Raw genomic sequence first — 19,128 nt, forward strand, 5'->3', positions numbered from 1 at the left:
GCAGAGAGGGTAAATTGAATTCAGCAGATTTCATTTACCTTATTATTGACAGAAAGTCTTGTCAAAAAAAAGAAAAGAGAGATAAGTAAAAAGAATCCTATATTTGAGTAAATTTAAAGTCTTACTACTAGGTAAGTAACCTTCTGTTCTAGGACTCCATGAGGAATTTCACTTGAAATAAAATTTCAAAAGCCCTTCTGCAATATGCACTGTAAAAAAGCTCTGTTTTTCTCCAATATCTGTCTTGAGACAAATAAGGACAAGCTAATTGTGAAGTAACTTCTGACATCAATCTCCTCAAACAATGCTGAAAAAAATTAATTCAAGGTTCACTGCAATATTTTCTATAAAACATCTTTAGAAAGATTGTGGTGAGCTAATTTCTACCTCACATGCATCGGAAGGCACTCTGAAATTTAAATGCATAATGAATAGCATTGTTTTGTCTTTGTAATTTAAATATCATTCATGCCTAGAAGATAACAGTCTTCACAATCTCAGATGACTCCTCTATCCCTCCTCTTTTCTCTCGGGAGTTCAAGAGCGCCAGAAAGCACAGGTTCTTAGTTCCTAAAAAAGACAAAGGAAATACATGCAAAAAAGATAACTACGAAATAAATAAACAGGTGGATCATTTAGAGATCTGTTGATTAGCCTTTTCTTTATTTGAGGTTTGGTTGACATACCTGTTTATATCATCAGATACTTAGGCGGCATCCTACATCTCAGGGTCTGTCCAGGCATTTCTGAGCCTTCCACGTGAATCTTATAGCACTACTCTGCAAAATGCTGCTGCATAGGTAGAACATTAAGGTCAGAAGACTCTTTAAATCTGTCTGTAGCTCTGGCCATGACTGAATAAAGAAAAAAAGAGGACCAGAATGAAATGAGGTAAACCACAGGTAAGTCAACTAGTAAAACTCTGAACTTGTAACAAAACAAACCAAATCCCTAACACTGAAAATATTTCATCTGATATGTCTTAGGCTGACATATAATCTTTGTGAGGCAAGCTGATAAGTCAGTCATATTATCAACAAATACACCCAGGTCTCCTTTATCATTCCTAACCCACAAGCTTTTTGAAAGGAGCTATAGATTCTTAATTTCTAGTTTCGTGTTTGGTATTTCATCCCAGCTCTAATACTCAGTACTACAGAACTCTAACACAGTGTATGGGCTATGCTTCCCACATTTGTCAACATCAGCAAATTCAGCCAGTGCATGGCAGTTCTTTTATCTCAATCATTAGCAAACCGACAAAATCATCTCCTTTCAAAGTTATCTGCAGCTTTCTGCAGCACCTTGGCCCAAGGCTTTGCTCTCAGCGCCATCTATTGATTCCAGTTCAGTTAGGAAGATGGTAATACTCTGGTTCATTCACCATGTAGCACTCTTTTGTTTTACTGAAAAATTCAATTTTTTACTTTTTTTTTTTTATGCAGCAACACTAGGTTAGGCACTACAAAACATTTGATAAATGAGTGCTGCATTTGACATCAGTTTCTAATTAGTCCTTTTCTGTTTTCCCACAGAAATTCAGATGAAGTAGCGATAATAATGACTTTTGCCACTTCTTAGCAATATTAGTATCTTAGAGATCCTGGAGCTCCTCTCCATACGTCATACAAGCACTAAAAGGTTTTTTGATTGTGGTTTTAAGTCTTTACTGGTAGACCTGAGGCTTAGCATGTCACAATTCCTGTTCTGCTAGAATGGTTATTTTATATTTCAAGTTAGGATGGTTAAGCTCTGAGATTTTTCTTCCTTTTTCTTTGTGGAAATTTCTTTTTCTATATACCCCATATTTTTTATGGTCATTCTTCTCTGATTTCTATGATGGACAGCTCTGATCTAGAAAGATACAATCTATTCAGGTAGAGCTTGGGCTACTGGCAGTTTCCAAATCTTGCCTCTAAAAAAGCCTTTTCCTTACACTTTCAGCTCCATCAGTGCTGTTTTGCTACCTTTCAGGCACTATTAGTGCAATTAATCTATCTACTCCTATACTGCAGAATAAATGCAAAAAAAGGCAGATTTTAACTATCAAAAGTTTCCAGGATGAATCTATGCAGCTCTCATCAGAAAAAAAGGTGAAAGACTTAACTTTTGGAGTATTTTGCTGACATGCTACATAAACCACTACTCCAGCACATCTTCCTTGTGTTACCATTGAAAATGCAACTTGACTGATATCAGAAGACATAGAATACCCATTTTTCAATAACAAAGACACAGAGAAGACACAAACAAAAATGCAGGATGATTTATTTAGTTCTTGATCAGTTAACTGTGTTAGGGACTAGGCATTTCCAGGGATTATTGACTTCAGAAGTCAGTATGTTCTTACCTGTTTCAACCTAGAATCTGCAAATACACTTTATGAAAGTGCAGGACAAAGCAAAAACACCCCAAAACAAACCAACCAAACAACAAAATCCCACCAAACAAAAAAAATCCAACCCCAAAACTCTTGCCTGACTACTGTCCTTAATAAAACACTTCATAAATCCAACAGTGAGGAAGTCAAAAAACAGCTATTCTTCTTTGTGGCATCATAGAAAAATTTACATTAGGAGTTGTCTCACAGATGTCATGTGGCCCACCCTCCTGGCCCAGAAGGACTGACTTTGAAGTTGACTGGGTTACTCAGGGCCTTGTCTAGGCAAGTTTTTAAAATTCCAAAGGATGGACATTTCACAGCCACGCTAGTTCATTTGTGTTTGATGCTTAACCACTCATGATTTTTAACACTCACAAGAACACAGTGCACTTAACTCACATAACTTTATATTGCTTGCCCACTCTTTTTTAACAGAGGAGTAGGAAGAAATGGTAAGTCATTTTGTTCAACCATTAAACCAGAAACTAATCTGAGAACTTACACAAATCTGCTCTTCAGCAAAAGTGGCAGGATTTCTTCTTAATCTGAGGGACAAAGATCTGCTGGGCTGACATTACTCCCCCGAGGTCTCTCTAAGGACAGCAGAACAAACCTTACACTTGCAGCTGAGAACTGCAACTCTGCTCATCCACAGAAGACTGCATGCTTGTATAGTAATGACAGATTACTTCCTTGTTCCTCAGCATCCTAAGAAATTTCCCTGAGAGAAAAGAGATATTTATGACCTCGCCTATCATTATACAGTAAGTGGTACTCAAGTTGCCTGTTATCACGTGGACAGGCAACTCCTGACAAGGGTGAGATTTCACCTAATCCTCTTGGCTCCTCAAATTAGCCAGGGCCATCCAACAGGTGATTCTGAAGGCATGAATGCAGCCCATCAGAAGATTCAGCCTTTCCTCTCTGGAAAGGAGGGGCAAGAAATCTTCTTGCAAAGATCTTCTAAATAGAACATCAGTAGTTATAGAGCATTAATGCCAAAATTTTAACTGATGGAAAGTGGAAATTCTAGCAGAGAGGCTATGGACTTTCAGTTTAAACACTACTTTCATCCTCTCACACAGAAAATCATCTAACAGGAACTCCTAAATGCTGCTTAGTTTAGGATTAAAAATTAGTCAACAAAGCATTTATTTGGAACTCACTTTTTTAGTAAGGCAGTATATCAACCTACTGTTCCACTCTCATAAGTTACTGAAGCAGGATGCAGCTTGCTGCACAGCTACAAATTCACAGCAGAAAATCATGTTACATCAGTAAGGACAAAGTTGCTGCAGTCTGACAAGATGACCATTGCACCTACAATCCTAGCACAAGAGGCAATGGTACAAAAACCATCAGCAATAACACAACAGAAAATTTTCCTGATTTCAAGCATAGACACATATGAGCATTCACATGGGCTGTTCCCTGACGGGAAACAATCCCTCCATTCACAGCTTTTTATGTTCATGAAACAATTCCTCAATTTGAAGTCTTTTTTGACAAGAAAATGGTTGGAGAATCCCTAATTGATTTGAAACTGAAAGGCTGCTCTGCCATAGGCAACATTATGTGCCAAAACTTTGCAGTGGCATAGCACTGAGAAGAAATGTATCCAGAGCTTTAGGCAGAAATTTTGCATGTTTCAAGCACAAAGATGTTCAAGAGGCATTGCAATCATCCTTTCACTAAACCACAATTGCAGCCTGTGACCATTATTTTAACAAATTATAACAGAAATATATGGTTGATTTTTTTGGTAGGAATCTTTGATTAAAAATTTAAAAACATTTTTCCCTGAAAGATCTCATACAGACACAAGCTGTCCACAGGTTTTCTTAAGTGATCTCCTGCTTCCAAGAAACAAATGAAGGACTCCATCTTCCAAAACAGGCAAGGAACCTCCAGGATTGAAACGTACGTGGTGTTTTGGAAGGAAGTAAAAAGAAAAAGAAACCAAATTTAATACAAGTTAATATCTCAGTTGAAAAGAAAGCCTGAAGCCCTCTGAAGATAAGTTTTGAGAAAGGTAAGCTATGACAGTCTTCTGGTGATGAACCTGAGGTTCTGTAAATGGCCAGTATTGTCATTCTGATAACATTTTCTGTCACGGGTGAATTAAATAACAACCTGCACAGAGTTTGTATACTGGGGTTTATTTACAAACCAATGAGATTTTTATCCCAGATGATTATTTCACACACTGTGCACTCATATGTTTTCCAGGGTTCCAACTCCCTTCCCAGCAGGAAGGCTTGCTACTGGTGTGTGAAGGTCCAGCAGGAAACCGTGTCCCTTCATGCTACGCAGGTACCCACAGCTACCAGTCTGGGCAACATTAGCCAGGGTCCCAGGGCATCTCCTTGTGTTTTTCTCCATGCATGCTCCTGATCTTCAGAATCTTTATCATCAGCCTTCCCTTTTTTCTAAGGCCGCTTCCAAAATCCTTCTTTTTGGTACCACATCTACATTCCAGAACATTAAGCCCCAGTCAAAACATTTTATGTGCAGAAGTGCAAGACATGATCAGTCACCTAACCAATTGCTGTCACATCTCCTGAATGGAGAATTCAGGACATAACTTTAGTTCAGTCCATGTATTGTTAAAAATTTACAACTGGATTATATTGGCAGAAGCCATCAAGTAGAAGGCTTGTTGTCCTTGAGAGCTCAGAAGTTGACACATTGACCCTCACCACATATACACCTAGTTATCTGCTGCCTCGTAGAATACATAATTTGAGCTTTTCTTTTTCCCCACAATGATAAAGAGGTCACATTTCTTGAAGATACATTGTATTTCAACACCACTCATTGATAGGTTGTTGCTGTGCCCACTCTCAACACACTGTCTCACAACCCTTCCTGGAGAAAGAAACGCTGCAGAGAACCAGCAACATTGTCAGCAGTCACCTTTCTGTCATCTTACCCTGCCTTAGTGAGTGGGGAGAGAGATACAGGAGAAGTCCAATGGAACAGCAGCATTGACATCTCTTGGAAATGGCAAGAGAGAAACTGAGCTCTTTGTATGGTATACTATGTTCATCTATTCCATTTGCAGTCTCTTCCTTCCACATTACAGCTAATTTTGCCTATGAATAAGTGTATAAAAAAAGTCAGTAGGTCTGGGAAACATCAGGTGAATAACTGAGATTATTATTAGAGGACAAGGGTTGAATAGAACAGTTAGATTCCTAATGCACTAAAAGGAGACTATTAACAGGCATAAATAGTTGGGCAGAATCTGTGGGAAGAATACTGTAAAGCCATCATCTGGAGAGGAAAATAGAAAAGGTGGAGCCCAGGAAACTTAAGTCCCGAGACCAACGCTGCTACAGTAAATCTTTGTGTCTATAGAGATTACCTATCCATCAGCCACGTCCCACTGGCTAACCAACCTTGTCAGAAAAAAAAAGTTATTATCCCAGCTACTAAGCACTTATTTTCCCTTTCTTTCCCACCACTTCTCTATTTTTCTCTAGTGGATACTCATTAAGACTGACCACAGACTGGTGAATTCTGAATCCCTAGCTCTGCATTACTGTCTCTTAAAAATACCTCAGTTCCCCTTCTCAGAGTTCACGGATTTTCACAAGTTCCTTCCAATGAGTCAATTTCTGAAAGTTTGAATTTGAGTCAGTTACTGACATTTCAGAGTCTTCTCAAAGAGTTAAGAGGCATAATTAGTAATTTTCAACAAAAAAGACAAGATACGTCCAGTCTTTGAGAAGGCTGAAAACTAGACAGAGGTTTTGAAAGGAATTTAGAAACTGCAGGGAAGGACTAAAAGTTAAGGTATCCCAAGGGATCAGTAAATCTCTTTTAAGGATATTGGAAACTACCTCTCTCATAAAATCAAAGGATCAATTCCACAACTACATAAACAGGCCTCTTCACTAGTCTCTTCATAAACACACCACAAATATTTGCAGAGGGCATCCACCCACCTTTTAAGCTCATCCAGAAGGCGCTCAGCATGAACAATGCAAAGCAGATGTTAAAAGCATATGTCAAACAACAGGATACAGCCAAGTATTACTTCATCCATTAGATCCCAGATAAAAACATATGAAACAGTGACTCGTCTCCAAAGTTTATTAAAAATCAAAGAATAGAAAACTTTACATAAAAATATGTCAATTTTAGCTTCCACATAGTTGTCCACACAAAAAATTTAAACATGATTTTTTTTTTTCAAACCTGTAGCACATAACCACAGTGACAGCCAGGCCAATTTATTTGGTTCACCATGACTCAAGTGTTAAATGATACCACCTGTCAAACAAGTTTTGCTTCAAAATGGATGCTAGTATAAGACACCAACTAAAGCCTTCCATGGCTTTTTAATGTAGTTATGCTCAATATTGCTAGTTTGTGAAGACTAAGCAGTACAGGCTCATGTAACAGCCCTTAAGATATTATTTATTAATCAGCTCACAATTTTTCATCTTTTTTTTTTAATTTTGATGAGTCTGGAGCATTAAGACAAACTCTTTGCAAACAGATATGCACTACTCTACTTTGGAATGTTGCCCTCTCTCCTCTCAAGGACCTGTTTGTGTTCAACAGATTCAGTAATAACATGAACTACTTCTGTTTCAAAGGCATACAGCATATTAAAAAGCTTCATGCTTGACATCTCATTTTAATATTCAGATATCAGTTTTAGAACCTTCTATATCTGTACACACTATAGATGTCCTATTACCAGGATTATTCAGCTTTTTCTGCTAGTGGACTTTTATAACTGATCTGTAGTTTTCTATATAGCTTAAGAAGTCTCATTAAAAAAAACAGGAAGTCAGAGAGCATGAGATGAGACCTACTCCCAGGACAACTGTGGTGCTTTAAAAACTCAGGGTTAGGCAGGATGTACATTTTTCAAAAAGTTGAAGACAGTGTTTGTCATAGCAACACACACTTGCATAGTATACCTGTATGCATCTGTAAATTAAGTGCCAGCCACTCATACTGTGTGCAACACTGGGCTGTGCTCTCCTGCAATACATTAAAAGATACTTCTTGTAATGCTTAGAGCAGCTGAAGTACTTTTTATATATTTGCTCTTAACAGAACTAATGCATACTGCTATACAGATTCCTTAATGGAATCAACATATTTCCTTTCTCCACATTCCTTAAGCCGGGTATCTCTTTAATGATGTTGTTTGGACCCAAACATTAACAGGTTACTTGACTAAAATGCATCAAAGCATGTAGTTCACAGCTCTTTAATTTCACATCATGACTTGAACCAACCTTTTTCTACTCCTCAAAAGTTTTACTTCTGGTACTTCAAATGCTGGAATTGTCCAGTTAAAAGGAATAAAATTAAAACTCATTGGTCAGAGCAATACAACTGATAGTGGCCAGACAATGAGCTAAAATACATAGGGTCAAAATGCTTTAGAGCTTAATACCTTCTTAAAACCATAAGCCAAATCACACTTTCATTGTGAATCAAGAAGCCTCAAACATTATCAAATGTCATGTTTGTAACACTGCTCAGACAACCTGCCAAAACTATGAACCCAACTTAGATAATGCAACCTGGGAAAGGATCTGTAAATTAAAAAACCTCTTCCCCTTAAATATAACTTATGTGACAATACGAAATTAAATTAAAAATTCCAAGTTATTGCACAAATTATACTTCCAATATTTACAGAGAAAAAAATCTGAACTTTGAAACAAAAACAAGACAACAGCAAATTCATGAATTCACAACCTGATTTGCTGCAAAGAAAAAAAATAACTCCAAGGGGCTGAAGTTTTCTTCACTTCTAAAATAAAAAACAGAACCCACAAAGGAACAGATGTAGCCACAGCATTTGTAAATGTCCTTGCAGTTCTATTGTTAGAGCTGCTTCGGCACTGTATGAACTGTTGTGGAAAGGCAGAAAACAAACTTCCACATTTAATAAGGCTTCACAGATAAGCACAACTACTTCTTGAAGATGGACTGAACCCACCACACAAAGAAACATGCAAAGAAGTCAGCTGCAGATATTTGGCAACACCAATAAAACGATGTGCTGAACGCTGGTCTCTATCCCTCAAGTCGAGTGGCACTCAGTTTGTCTGAATAGGGAAGGTCATTTTGGCATCTGCCATTATCTGCTTAGACTAATAGGTAAACTGTCTCTGTGTTTTTTTCTCCTCCATATGTTACGATTGTACTGGTGGTGTCCTCGGTTACCAATTGTTTGCCTCATGCCTCCACTGCTGACAGGGCTGTAGTTGCTGCCTTGGTTATGAGTTCCTTTCATGGAAAATTTCATCCCGCTGTGCTGCTAAAAAATACCAGATAAGCACTCAGTTTAGGCATACAAACAATTGAAAGCACATATTACCAGTGGTATTTCCTCCATATACAAGTAATTCTCACAGAACCCACTTAAAGCAACTGGTCTTTTCATGCTTGTCTAATTTTATCTGTGCAAGTCTGATGGTACTGACAGCTTAAAAAGTGTTTGCTGAAGTAAATGTCCTGCAAGTGAAATGGTGTAGATTTCTGGGCATCCTGAAAACCCTTGGATTTCCATATGAAATACACTCACTGTGCCTTATAAAAACAAAGACATCAAATACTAATTGTGATGGTTATGTTTGTTTTAGAGATCTTACAGAGCATGACCAAGCCATATACTCAGCAAGACTTCTAGAAACACCATGAATAAATATAAGGGCATGACCATATAAACTGATACACACAAAGCACATGTCTGCTCTGACCATAATCTCACTCAGCTACAGGTAACTAGCTATGGCTTTTAAGGAGCTTGTAAATCCTTACTGGTCTGATCTTAGGGCTACACAGCTTTTGGACAAAGAAAATACAAATAATCAGGAACACAGCATGACACCTCCTTTAGAGCAGAATCTCCGATAACTTGGACCAGAAACTGCCAAAAAGGTTTAGTGGCAGCTTCTGTAAATCTATCACATGACAAGGAATCTCTGTCACTTAATGGCATACAGTAGGTTGGTTTAATGTGTATGTACTTAAGATAGGTACAAGAGTTTCAAATAAACTGAAACTGACTTCCCAAATATTGGCAATTTCAACACAAGCAACTTTTTCTGATGTCTGACAGCAATAACTTTAAGACAGACAACTGATTGCCTTTAACAAGCTAGTATACCATTTTGTCTAAGTGATTAAACAGGAACACCACAAAACTAACATTTGAGGTCACTGCTAAGAATATGAAATATCTACAGCTACTTTAGTAACTTACATTTCCAAACAACTTTGTAGTAAAAAAAGAAATATAACACCAAGTCATCACTACATTGTGTGTACAAAACCAGAACAATTATTGAAGACCTAATTCCATAAGCAACATTTTACTGTCAAATTGTAGTCAAAAGAGACACTAAGTGTACAAAAAACAAAGTAGTGAAGACTAGTCTTGTGAAATAATTGAAGTTAACTGCAGGGTAGTAAAAAACCCTTAAACTATTTCTTAATTTGTAAAATGTGTCTTACAGCAACCTAATCAACCCACTCTCAAGACAGACATGCTAAGTACTATCCTCAACCTGGCAATGGTAAAATATTCAAGGACAATCAGGAAAAGGGAATGCAAGCTGATAATCCCTCATTCTGAAGAAGCAGAATTGCCCAAACTTTATTGATAAACATTGGTAAAACATTTACCAGAAGCTGTTTATGGAAGTTAACAATATCAAACTAAAAAAATACAGAATGTTTTCTATTTTTGTCAAGTGGTTTTTCAAGCAAACACACCATCTTGTCACATTCTTGTGCAGCAAAGTTTTCTAATTCAATAAATGTACATCTGATCCTCAAATATATAAACAGACAACAAAGCATTTATATTAAGTTAGGTTAAAATACTAAAAATGATCCCCCAACAGTCAAAATCACTAAAAACAGCTAGTCATTACAGTTACCCTCAACTATATGCTAAAAGGACAACAGGGGAACACTTACATTTTGCTACTATACAACCAGAACAAAACTCTGACCAAAGAGCATACAAAGGCTCAGCAAACCTATTAAGCTGGAAAATCTGCCAAATTCATCCTCAATTTGAGGATACAGCAAAGTAATTCATAGGGGCAGAAAGGCAGATCACACAAGATCACACAAGGTCAGACAAGTATCACAGCAAGTATGACAGTTAAGTCGATCTACATGTATCTCAAAAGAAGTCTTATGCCTGGTTTGTTCAAAAGAGAATCAAACTTCCAAAGAACGATTAGTAAGCTACCCAGAGAGTGATCCTTTTGCACTGTTTTTTAGACCATCAGGATAACAACTGTCAAACTATCAAAACAGAAACCATAAACCATCTTTCTGTGTCCCATGCTACAGCATTTCACAGCTTAAATGAGCACCATATTTTAATTTGAAGCTACTATCTGTTGATTTTTCAGTTCTTGAAGTAACTAATTTCTTTCCACTCTGCTCCGACTTTCCATATATTGCTGATGATCACACAAGACCTAGATCATATACTTCCTCATTTTCTTCCCCAGGATAAAGAATCATTAATTCCTCACACAAACAGTTACATAGATTCAATCACTCTTGCCATCCTTCTCTATTCTTCTTCCATTTGTATTACAACTTCCTTCTGACATAGGTAGCAAAACTGTACTCACTGTTCATGATGTGGGATGTACATTGATTTTTACATCATATTTTCATTTCTGCTTTTTATTTCTAATAACACCTGAAGTTTAGCTTGACTCTCAGTAGAAAAATCAAGTAAACATTATCAAAGCACTTTCCTGCAAAAGAACTATCAAGATCTCATCTTTGTAATATACTGACAGCCCAGGACCTACTCCTCCCTACAAAGTTTAAAGTATTTCTCTCTCCAGATGTTAAATAGCATAAGGCCCGGGACCAACATCTGCAGGGCCTTCTTGGTGAACTCCATTTACTACAGAAACTGAATCTTTTAAGTATTGGTAAATTTCCTCTACAAAACTGATGACACTCAAATCATCATTCAAAAAAAACCAAACATAAACCAGCTACACTTTGAAATAACACAAGTAACATAACAACGGAAGTCTAAACAAACAAGGTTTCTGCATTTTTTGGGTGTTTGGTTTGCGGGTTTTTTTGCATCTCTAAAGCAAGGAGGAAAAAGCAGAGAAGTGTCAGCAGTTAAGCATCAGTGTTCTTAACTTTAAAAGAAATTAGACATACAAAAACAATTGGTAAGGACCTACAAAGCTAAAGAAATAAGTTTAGAAAAGGCCTAAGTGTTTACAAGGAACACATTTACTAATTTTGCTAAGACTACAGGATTAATGGTCATAATTGAAACTAGTCTGCAGTTGCTTGGAACTGTAATCAAACCCATACACTTCAAAATCATAGAATTGTTTGGATGGAAAAGACCTTTAAGATTGAGTCCAATAACTAACTTAGCACTGCTAAGCCCTCCACTAAACCCTCAGCACTTCATCTACACGTTTTAAATATCTCCAGGGATGGGGAATCCACCTCCCTGGGCAGACTGTGCCAGTGTCTAACAATCCTCAATCATTCATTCCGTGTGAAATATTGCAGAGTACTATACAGAAGAACTTCAATGCATCATTAACATTTTAAAGAACCCCCTTAAAATACTCTAGTATATATCGTCAAGATATTTCACAAAGTTTTTTTCAATTTCTCACTATGTTTCCAAATTCTCTATTTAAGGCTTGCAGGAAAAAGAAAAAAACAAAACCACCACCAAAACATGAACAAGCTGGGGTGTTTTGGTTCTTTTTTACAATATTTTTGTTCACTTTCCCACTTTGAGCATAACATCTAAAAATATGCAAAAGATGCAACTTGCATATAAATAAAATCTAACTACTTATTCTTTGTGAAATAAATTTACTGTTTTGCAAGGGAAACAGTAGGCAATGTCCTAACCAACATTTTCACCATTACAGCAAAAGCAATAAATCAAGTATTAGGCAATGGTTCAACCTAGCTTCATTACTTTAAATTAGCTAACAGAATTCTATAGCATACTGCAACAACTATCTGGATGTACTCTTAATATAGCAAGATTTATAAACTGTTTCAATTTCTAAGATGAAGTATAGCAAAACCAATCTGTAAGCAGTACCTGCATACTTATCATTACGGAGAACACGAAATAATAGGTTCTCTAGCATAAAGCTGACAATTTCAGACCTTAAAGAGAAATCTTAGCTCATTAAGATTTCTCACCTCACCTTTTTATTTGGAACAAAGAAAGGAACATTACAGTGAGCAGACCTAAAATGCTTTCTAAATTATGAGCTAGTATCAGACATGTGAAAAAGTCAGTAGAGGAAATGCATATGTGAATGTTCAAAAGAATCACAGTTTGTGAGTTACAATCTGATTACAGTGACTTTGGAAGATAAAGGTATACTACGCAAACAAAAATAAGCTATTACCTGCACATTTTAATAAGCTTATCTTATTTATGGTGGGTTTATTTATGCTCCTAGAAAATACAGTTTGGATTCTGTGTCTTTCCTGCAATTCAGTAAGTGCTGAGGAAGCAACCAAGGTGGCCAGAGACTTTCATACACTATATAAAGATCTAGGCTGGATGATTATACGGAGATCTTTGGAGATCATTTAATCCACACTTCCGTTGTGCACCAAGCCAGATTAAATTATCCAGAGTTTAGTCAAGCTCAGTCAGTTTCTCTACACAGAAGGATCACATCAGGACTGTCCACATAAATCTATGATAATCTAAGATAAACATCTTGTTCACTGTTTTTAGTTCAACCGCTCCTGAAACTCAAAGTTTGGTCTTCTCTTCATTTTTTACGAAAGGAAATTAAACATCATCTTTTCTCATTTTTCTTGTATTAAATCAAAGACCAAACAATGTCTGACATTTGTAATTAAACCTATTTATAAAGTAGGAAGTAGTATCCTCTTCCCTTTGCCTAAGAAAATCCATAAGTATTCCACCTTAATTGATAGCACTCTAAATAAAAGAAAAATGCTATTTCTTTGAGTGAAGAAGCCTTCAGTACCTAAACAGCTTAAAAATGCCATTGAAGAAACAAATCAAATCACTTCTAAATTGAAGTTAATGTACTAAAAACTGTGAAGCACCACACTTGACTAAGGAATTTTGTATATTTGTACATGTGGCTAGTTGATGACACCTGCATTCTCAGAAACATATGGTGCAGTGGACTAGAGATTAGTCCTGAAATGAATTAAGACCTCTCTTTATAAAAGTAGTTGTCATCAAAGGGAACTATGCTTAACTGCCTTGTACTCATCTAAAAGAAACAGTTTTGATTCAAGCCCTTGACCAATGTTATTTTTGTTTCCAATGTTGCTAATTTTTGAGGAATCATTCCAGAAATTCAGTATTACGAGCGAGACAAAGCAACACCAGTAAAAATTGTTCTGCAAAAGAATAAACTCTGAAGCAAAATATTTCAGCCAGTGAAGTGCCTGTAAAGCAATATAAACAAGCAGTTTTTAATAACTGTCTGGCCTTACAGGGCCAAACATAAAAGAATATGAAAACCAAACTATAAGTACTTTTAAGAGTTATTTAGACTGTGGTACATCAGCAAGAAAATTAATGTTTCATTTCCTCATTGTTTCTTGTGCTTCACAACTGAGACAAGCAACATGAAGTCTCTCCCGTCTTCACTGATTACTCAGTTACCAGCAAGCCAAGAACGAACTGAACTTATTTTATCCCAAAATACAATTACAGAATCACAGAATGGTAGGGTTTGGAAGGGACCTTTAGACATCATCTAGTCCATCCCCTTGCAGAAACAGGTCCACCTAGATCAGGTCACAAAGGAATGCATCCAGGAGAGTCCTGAAGACCTCCAAGGAAGGAGACTCCATAGCATCCCTGGGCAGCCTGTGCCAGGGCTCCCTCACAGTAAAATAGTTTTTTCTTATGTTTAAATGGAACTTTTTGTGTTCTAGCTTCATCCCATTACCCCTTGTCCTGTTGCTAGCTACAATAGAAAAAAGGAATGTCCCAACCTCCTGACATCCAACATTTAGGTATAAATATTTATATTTATAAATATTAATGAGATGCCCTCACTACTTCCTCTAGACTAAACAGTCCTGGTTCACACAGCCTTTCCTCATAAGGAAGATGCTCCAGTCATCTTGGTGGCCCTGCACTGGACTCTCTCCACAAGTTCTCCGTCCTTCTTAAGCTGAGGAACCCAGAACAGGACACAGGACTCCAGATGAGGCTTCATCAAGACAGAGTAGGGGGGAAATAGAACCTCCCTTGACCTGCTGGCCACACTCTTCATTATGCCTCCCAGGATGTTATTGGCCTTCTTGGTCATGAGGGCACATTGCTGACTCTTGTTTAATTTGCTGTCAACCAGGACTCTCAGGTCTCTCTCTGCAGAGCTGCTCTCCAGCAGGTCAATCCCTGCCTGTACTGATGCACGGGACTGTTCCTCCCCAGATGCAGGACTCTGCACCTGTCCCTGTTGAACCTCATGAGGTTCCTCTCTGTCCAACTCTAACGCCAGTCAAGATCTTTCTGAATGGCAACACAGCCTTCTGGGGAATCAGCCAGTCCTCCCAGTTTGGTGTCATCAGCAAACTTGCTGAGGGAACACTCTGTTCCCTAATCCCGGTCGTTGATGAAAAAAACAAAAATGAAAGTAGTCTTCTCCACTGGAAGTCACAAAGTAATTTCCATCCCTTCCCTTCCTCTGGACATGCATGCCAATATCTGTTTTTCTGTTTATTCTAGTGGGCAGCACTGCTTGATAAAAACTGTTCTGCACTCCCAAGTGAAACTTCAAGCTCCTTGTCAGCAAAGTAGAAGAATGATTAAATAGAATTACTGTAATGAACCTGAAAAGCACACAGACCTGTATCAGGAGCTTAATTAGTCCCTGATCTACCTGGAAATTTTGCAGTTAATTACACAGTATGTAAACAGAACTGGTCATCACACCAAATCTGTTTCAAAAAAGAAAGTATTGGGAAGCTCTAATGGTAGAGAATTTGCCTAGAAGGCTGCAGGTTGTTCAAAATACTGTTAGTGCACTTGACATTGGCACCTCCTGTTTCTGAGGGTTGTACTGGACAACTAGATACAGATTTGGAACATCTTTCATACAAGGAAAGGCTGCAGGAACTTCGGGCTGTTTAGTCTGGAGGAGATTGAGGGGAGATCTTATTAACATTTATAAATATCTAAAGGGTGGGTGTGAGGAGGTTGGGGCATCCCTTTTTTCTATAGTATCTAGCAACAGAACAAGGGGTAATGGGATGAAGCTGGAACACAAAAAGTTCTACTTAAATATAAGAAAAAACTATTTCACTGTGAGGGTGAGGGAGCAGTGGCACAGGCTGCCCAGAGGGGTTGTGGAGTCTCCTTCCATGGAGGTCTTCAAGACCCGCCTGGACATGTTCCTATGCAACCTGATCTAGGTTGACCTGCTTCTGCATGGGGGTTGGACTAGATCTCTAAAGGTCCCTTCCAATCCCTACCATTCTGTGATTCTATGATTCCAAGCTGAACTTAGACAGAGAAATTTTCCAGGGAAAAGGCTTAAGACTTCTGAATGCACACAATTTAATCCTCTTCAAAGACATCTTTGATATAAAAGAACACTTGCTATTAAGATAAAGGCTTGCACATACTCAAGTCTATCAAGGTAGGAGTCCACTGAGCTAGTAAAATATGCCTATTAGAAGTTACAAACTAGCATAGTCTTAAGTTATATCAACTGCAAAAGGAAAGCCATCAACCTTATCTAGCTCAGTCATCCTCCAGAAAGGTGCAAATTGAAAGGAGACATGCTCAGTACCCTGGGAAGAATGATTTCATTTCTCCCTGACTTGGTCCTCAGTCTTATAAAAGAAGAATATTTCTGCTACACAAAACTTTTGGTGTATTCAATGCAGAAAAACCATCTAATTTCTGAACTGCATATAGCAAGAAATTATTCTGATTTAGCATGGATCTCGAAGGCCTATCTTCATGAAGCAAAAGCCACCAAAAAAATCCAAATTTAAACACAGAAGTATTCTACAAACTACTGAAAGAACTAGCAGTTAAAAGGTATTTGGAAGGACAGACAAGTACCAGAAAACCAGAAAAAAATGCTACAAAGTAGCTATTTTCCAAGATTCAAAATTACAACAGAGAATCAAAATTTGTGACATATTGCCTCTTCAAAACTGAGGCAAAAATTCTTGATGCCAGTTTGTTTTGTACCAAGAACTACATGCCTCAAAGCTGGGTAATTTTTTTTGGTGCAATTTTGATGAAGTTAAGCTCCAAGGTAGCTCTTCTGAAAAGCAGAGCTGTTGAGGAAAAGAAGAAACTAGATTAAGTTTATATTTTACATGAAGTTCAACTTCAAACAGCTCTCTAGTTTTAAATGAAACTCAGAAGTTTCAGTCTGTGCACTAGCATATGAATACTTAATTACAGACACTAAAATAGCAATGGATCATTCCATTAGCTTGTCATGATTAGGAAACATCTCTTGTACAGATAAACTGTTTTGCTTGGGTAAGATCCTGCAGTAGGGGACGGCAGGTAAAGAGGGAGCGATAAATCTGTGCAATCACTCAGAAAATTAGAACAAAAGGCAGACCTAGCAAGTAGGACTTGCTACATGAGACTTGAAGAGATAGCTAGGAAGGGCATGTGATTATATGTGATGAAATTTCAAAGACTGTGCCCCTTCTATGTTAACCTGCCTTCAAGGAAATAGTAGAACATTTGCAGTATACAAAGTAGTCTGATCTAAATTAAAGCATTTCAGTTAAGTGCCTGAAAAAGGCTCTTGTTTAGCAAAGTAACAATGAAGAATTTGGGCATCACGCTATAAAATGCTCTAACTCAATTCTTGTATTACTCAACATTGGTGACCAAACGCAATTTCTTCATTCTACAAGTTTAACATGTAAAATACTAATTTTTGTTCTTTATCATGCAGTAAGTGGAAGTTACCATCTCCAAAATAGAAATCAAACTCACAAGCTGAATGAGAAGTATCTCCTTACACGTCAAGCTTGTAAAATACAAGCAGCATAAAATCTGCAGCATAAAATCTGCAGCATAAAATCCAGCTGGAGGTCAGCAGGTTCTGATATGCCAAGAGCTGTTATCCAAGAGCTGATACTATGACAAATACCAGTTATCTCCTGGATGATGGAGGACAGCAATTCACAGCACAGTTGCATATAACACAAAATTGGAAAGAGTTAATTGATACTTAAGATGGTTGTGCTACCACAAAGAGGGACCTCGTCACGCTGGAGAAATGGGCTGCCAGGAAACTCATGAAGTTGGAAAAGGGAAATGCTAAATGCTGCCCTCAAGAAGGAGTAATCCCACATGCCAGTCTACACTGGTCACTGAACAGCTGGAAAACAGCTTATCAAAAAAGAACCAGGGGTTCCCAGTAGACAAGTTGAACATGAGTCAGCTCTTACATCAGGCAACGTCAACAGCATCCTGGGCTACATGAGGAAGAGTATCTCTAGTAAATTAAGGGAGTCGATCATTTTTCCTCAGCACTGCTGCAGCTACACATAGAGTTCTGGGCCCAGGCCTGGGCTTTCCAGTAAGAAGGAAACCTGGACATATGGGAGCAAGTCTAATGAAGGTCCATAAAAACAAGCACCTGAAACATTTGTCAAACAAGGAAATTATGATATAGCTACGACTGTTCAGTCTCAAGACAAGAAAGCTCAGGAAGGATCCTATTGATGGGACTCACTAATAAGAGTATGTAAAGACAGACTGTTTTCACTGGTGCCCAATAAAAGGACAAGACTCAATGGGCCTAAGCTGAAATGCAGAAGATATCATTTACATTTAAGAAAAAACTGTACTGGAACAAGTTGCTAGATCAGTTGAGGGGTGTCCATCCTTGGAGATACTCAAAACTCTAACTGGATAAGGCCTTGAGCAACCTACTGTTGTTTTGGGCAGGAGGCTTGAATTAGATAACTTGCAGAAGTCCCTTCCAATCTCAACTATTGGGATATCTCAAGCAGAAGCTGAAATAAACACATCTTATGTCATGAAGTGCTGAACCAAATATAAAAGGCAAGATGATAAAGTTGAAAATATCTTCACCCTAGATTCCCAAGAACCATGATAGAAGGACTGAGTGAAAAAGGAGAACATTGTAAAAACCTGACCAAAACTAGGTTTCAAGGAAGCCAGCTCATTATTTTGTTATCACAGGCAACCTATGATACACAACTTGCCCATGTGAGGCATCTTTTTTGACTAATAGTTTTATCAAGACTGAGGGAATATTTTCCTACAGATAGAAGCCCTGAGGCTGTAAGAAAAACTGAAAGGTTTTCTTCCCCTTGTATTATAATGGATACACTAGCTACAATACTCCCAGCTCGTTGAGTAATGTACAATTTCCTTGCACATTCACCTCCCAGTATATTTAAGTATACACTTAGTATTTTGGTAAAAATTTTTGTACATATACCCATTAATTCATTTTCTGTTCCTATCTTTAAAATGTATTACAGAAAGTTACAAGTGTAGATAGATCTGTCTAGTCATGCAAAATCAAGACAACTAAACAAACCTAGGCAGGTCAGTACTATTTATTCAGATAAAAAAAACCTAGCTTACAGACCACATCATCTGCATGAAGTCTCTCATTTAAGAACATAAAGTTAAATAGTCTAAAGATCTGAAAATATCTCATTGGTTAGGCACCAGAAGTCTCAAACACAACTGAAGAAGTCAG

The 19,128-nt window shown here is 37.6% G+C and overlaps 1 protein-coding gene across 6 annotated transcripts in view; it reads right to left on the bottom strand.

The window, feature by feature from the left end:
- Nucleotides 1-439: 439 nt before the first annotated feature.
- The window catches only part of TENT4A (terminal nucleotidyltransferase 4A), a 70,191-nt gene continuing 51,502 nt past the window's right edge, over nucleotides 440-19,128 (bottom strand). For 3 of the 6 annotated variants that reach the window (XM_061994638.1, XM_061994634.1, XM_061994636.1), the window contains one exon: nucleotides 6,475-8,678. In XM_061994638.1, the coding sequence (XP_061850622.1) occupies nucleotides 8,499-8,678 (180 nt within the window). In that variant the 3' untranslated portion in view covers nucleotides 6,475-8,498. Of the gene's footprint in view, nucleotides 571-686; nucleotides 855-6,474; nucleotides 8,679-19,128 lie in introns of those variants that run through there. The other 3 variants (XM_061994635.1, XM_061994637.1, XM_061994639.1) reach the window with 2 other exon arrangements.

The sequence above is a fragment of the Colius striatus genome, chromosome 4, assembly GCF_028858725.1.
Source record: "Colius striatus isolate bColStr4 chromosome 4, bColStr4.1.hap1, whole genome shotgun sequence".
NCBI classification, from domain to species: domain Eukaryota; kingdom Metazoa; phylum Chordata; class Aves; order Coliiformes; family Coliidae; genus Colius; species Colius striatus.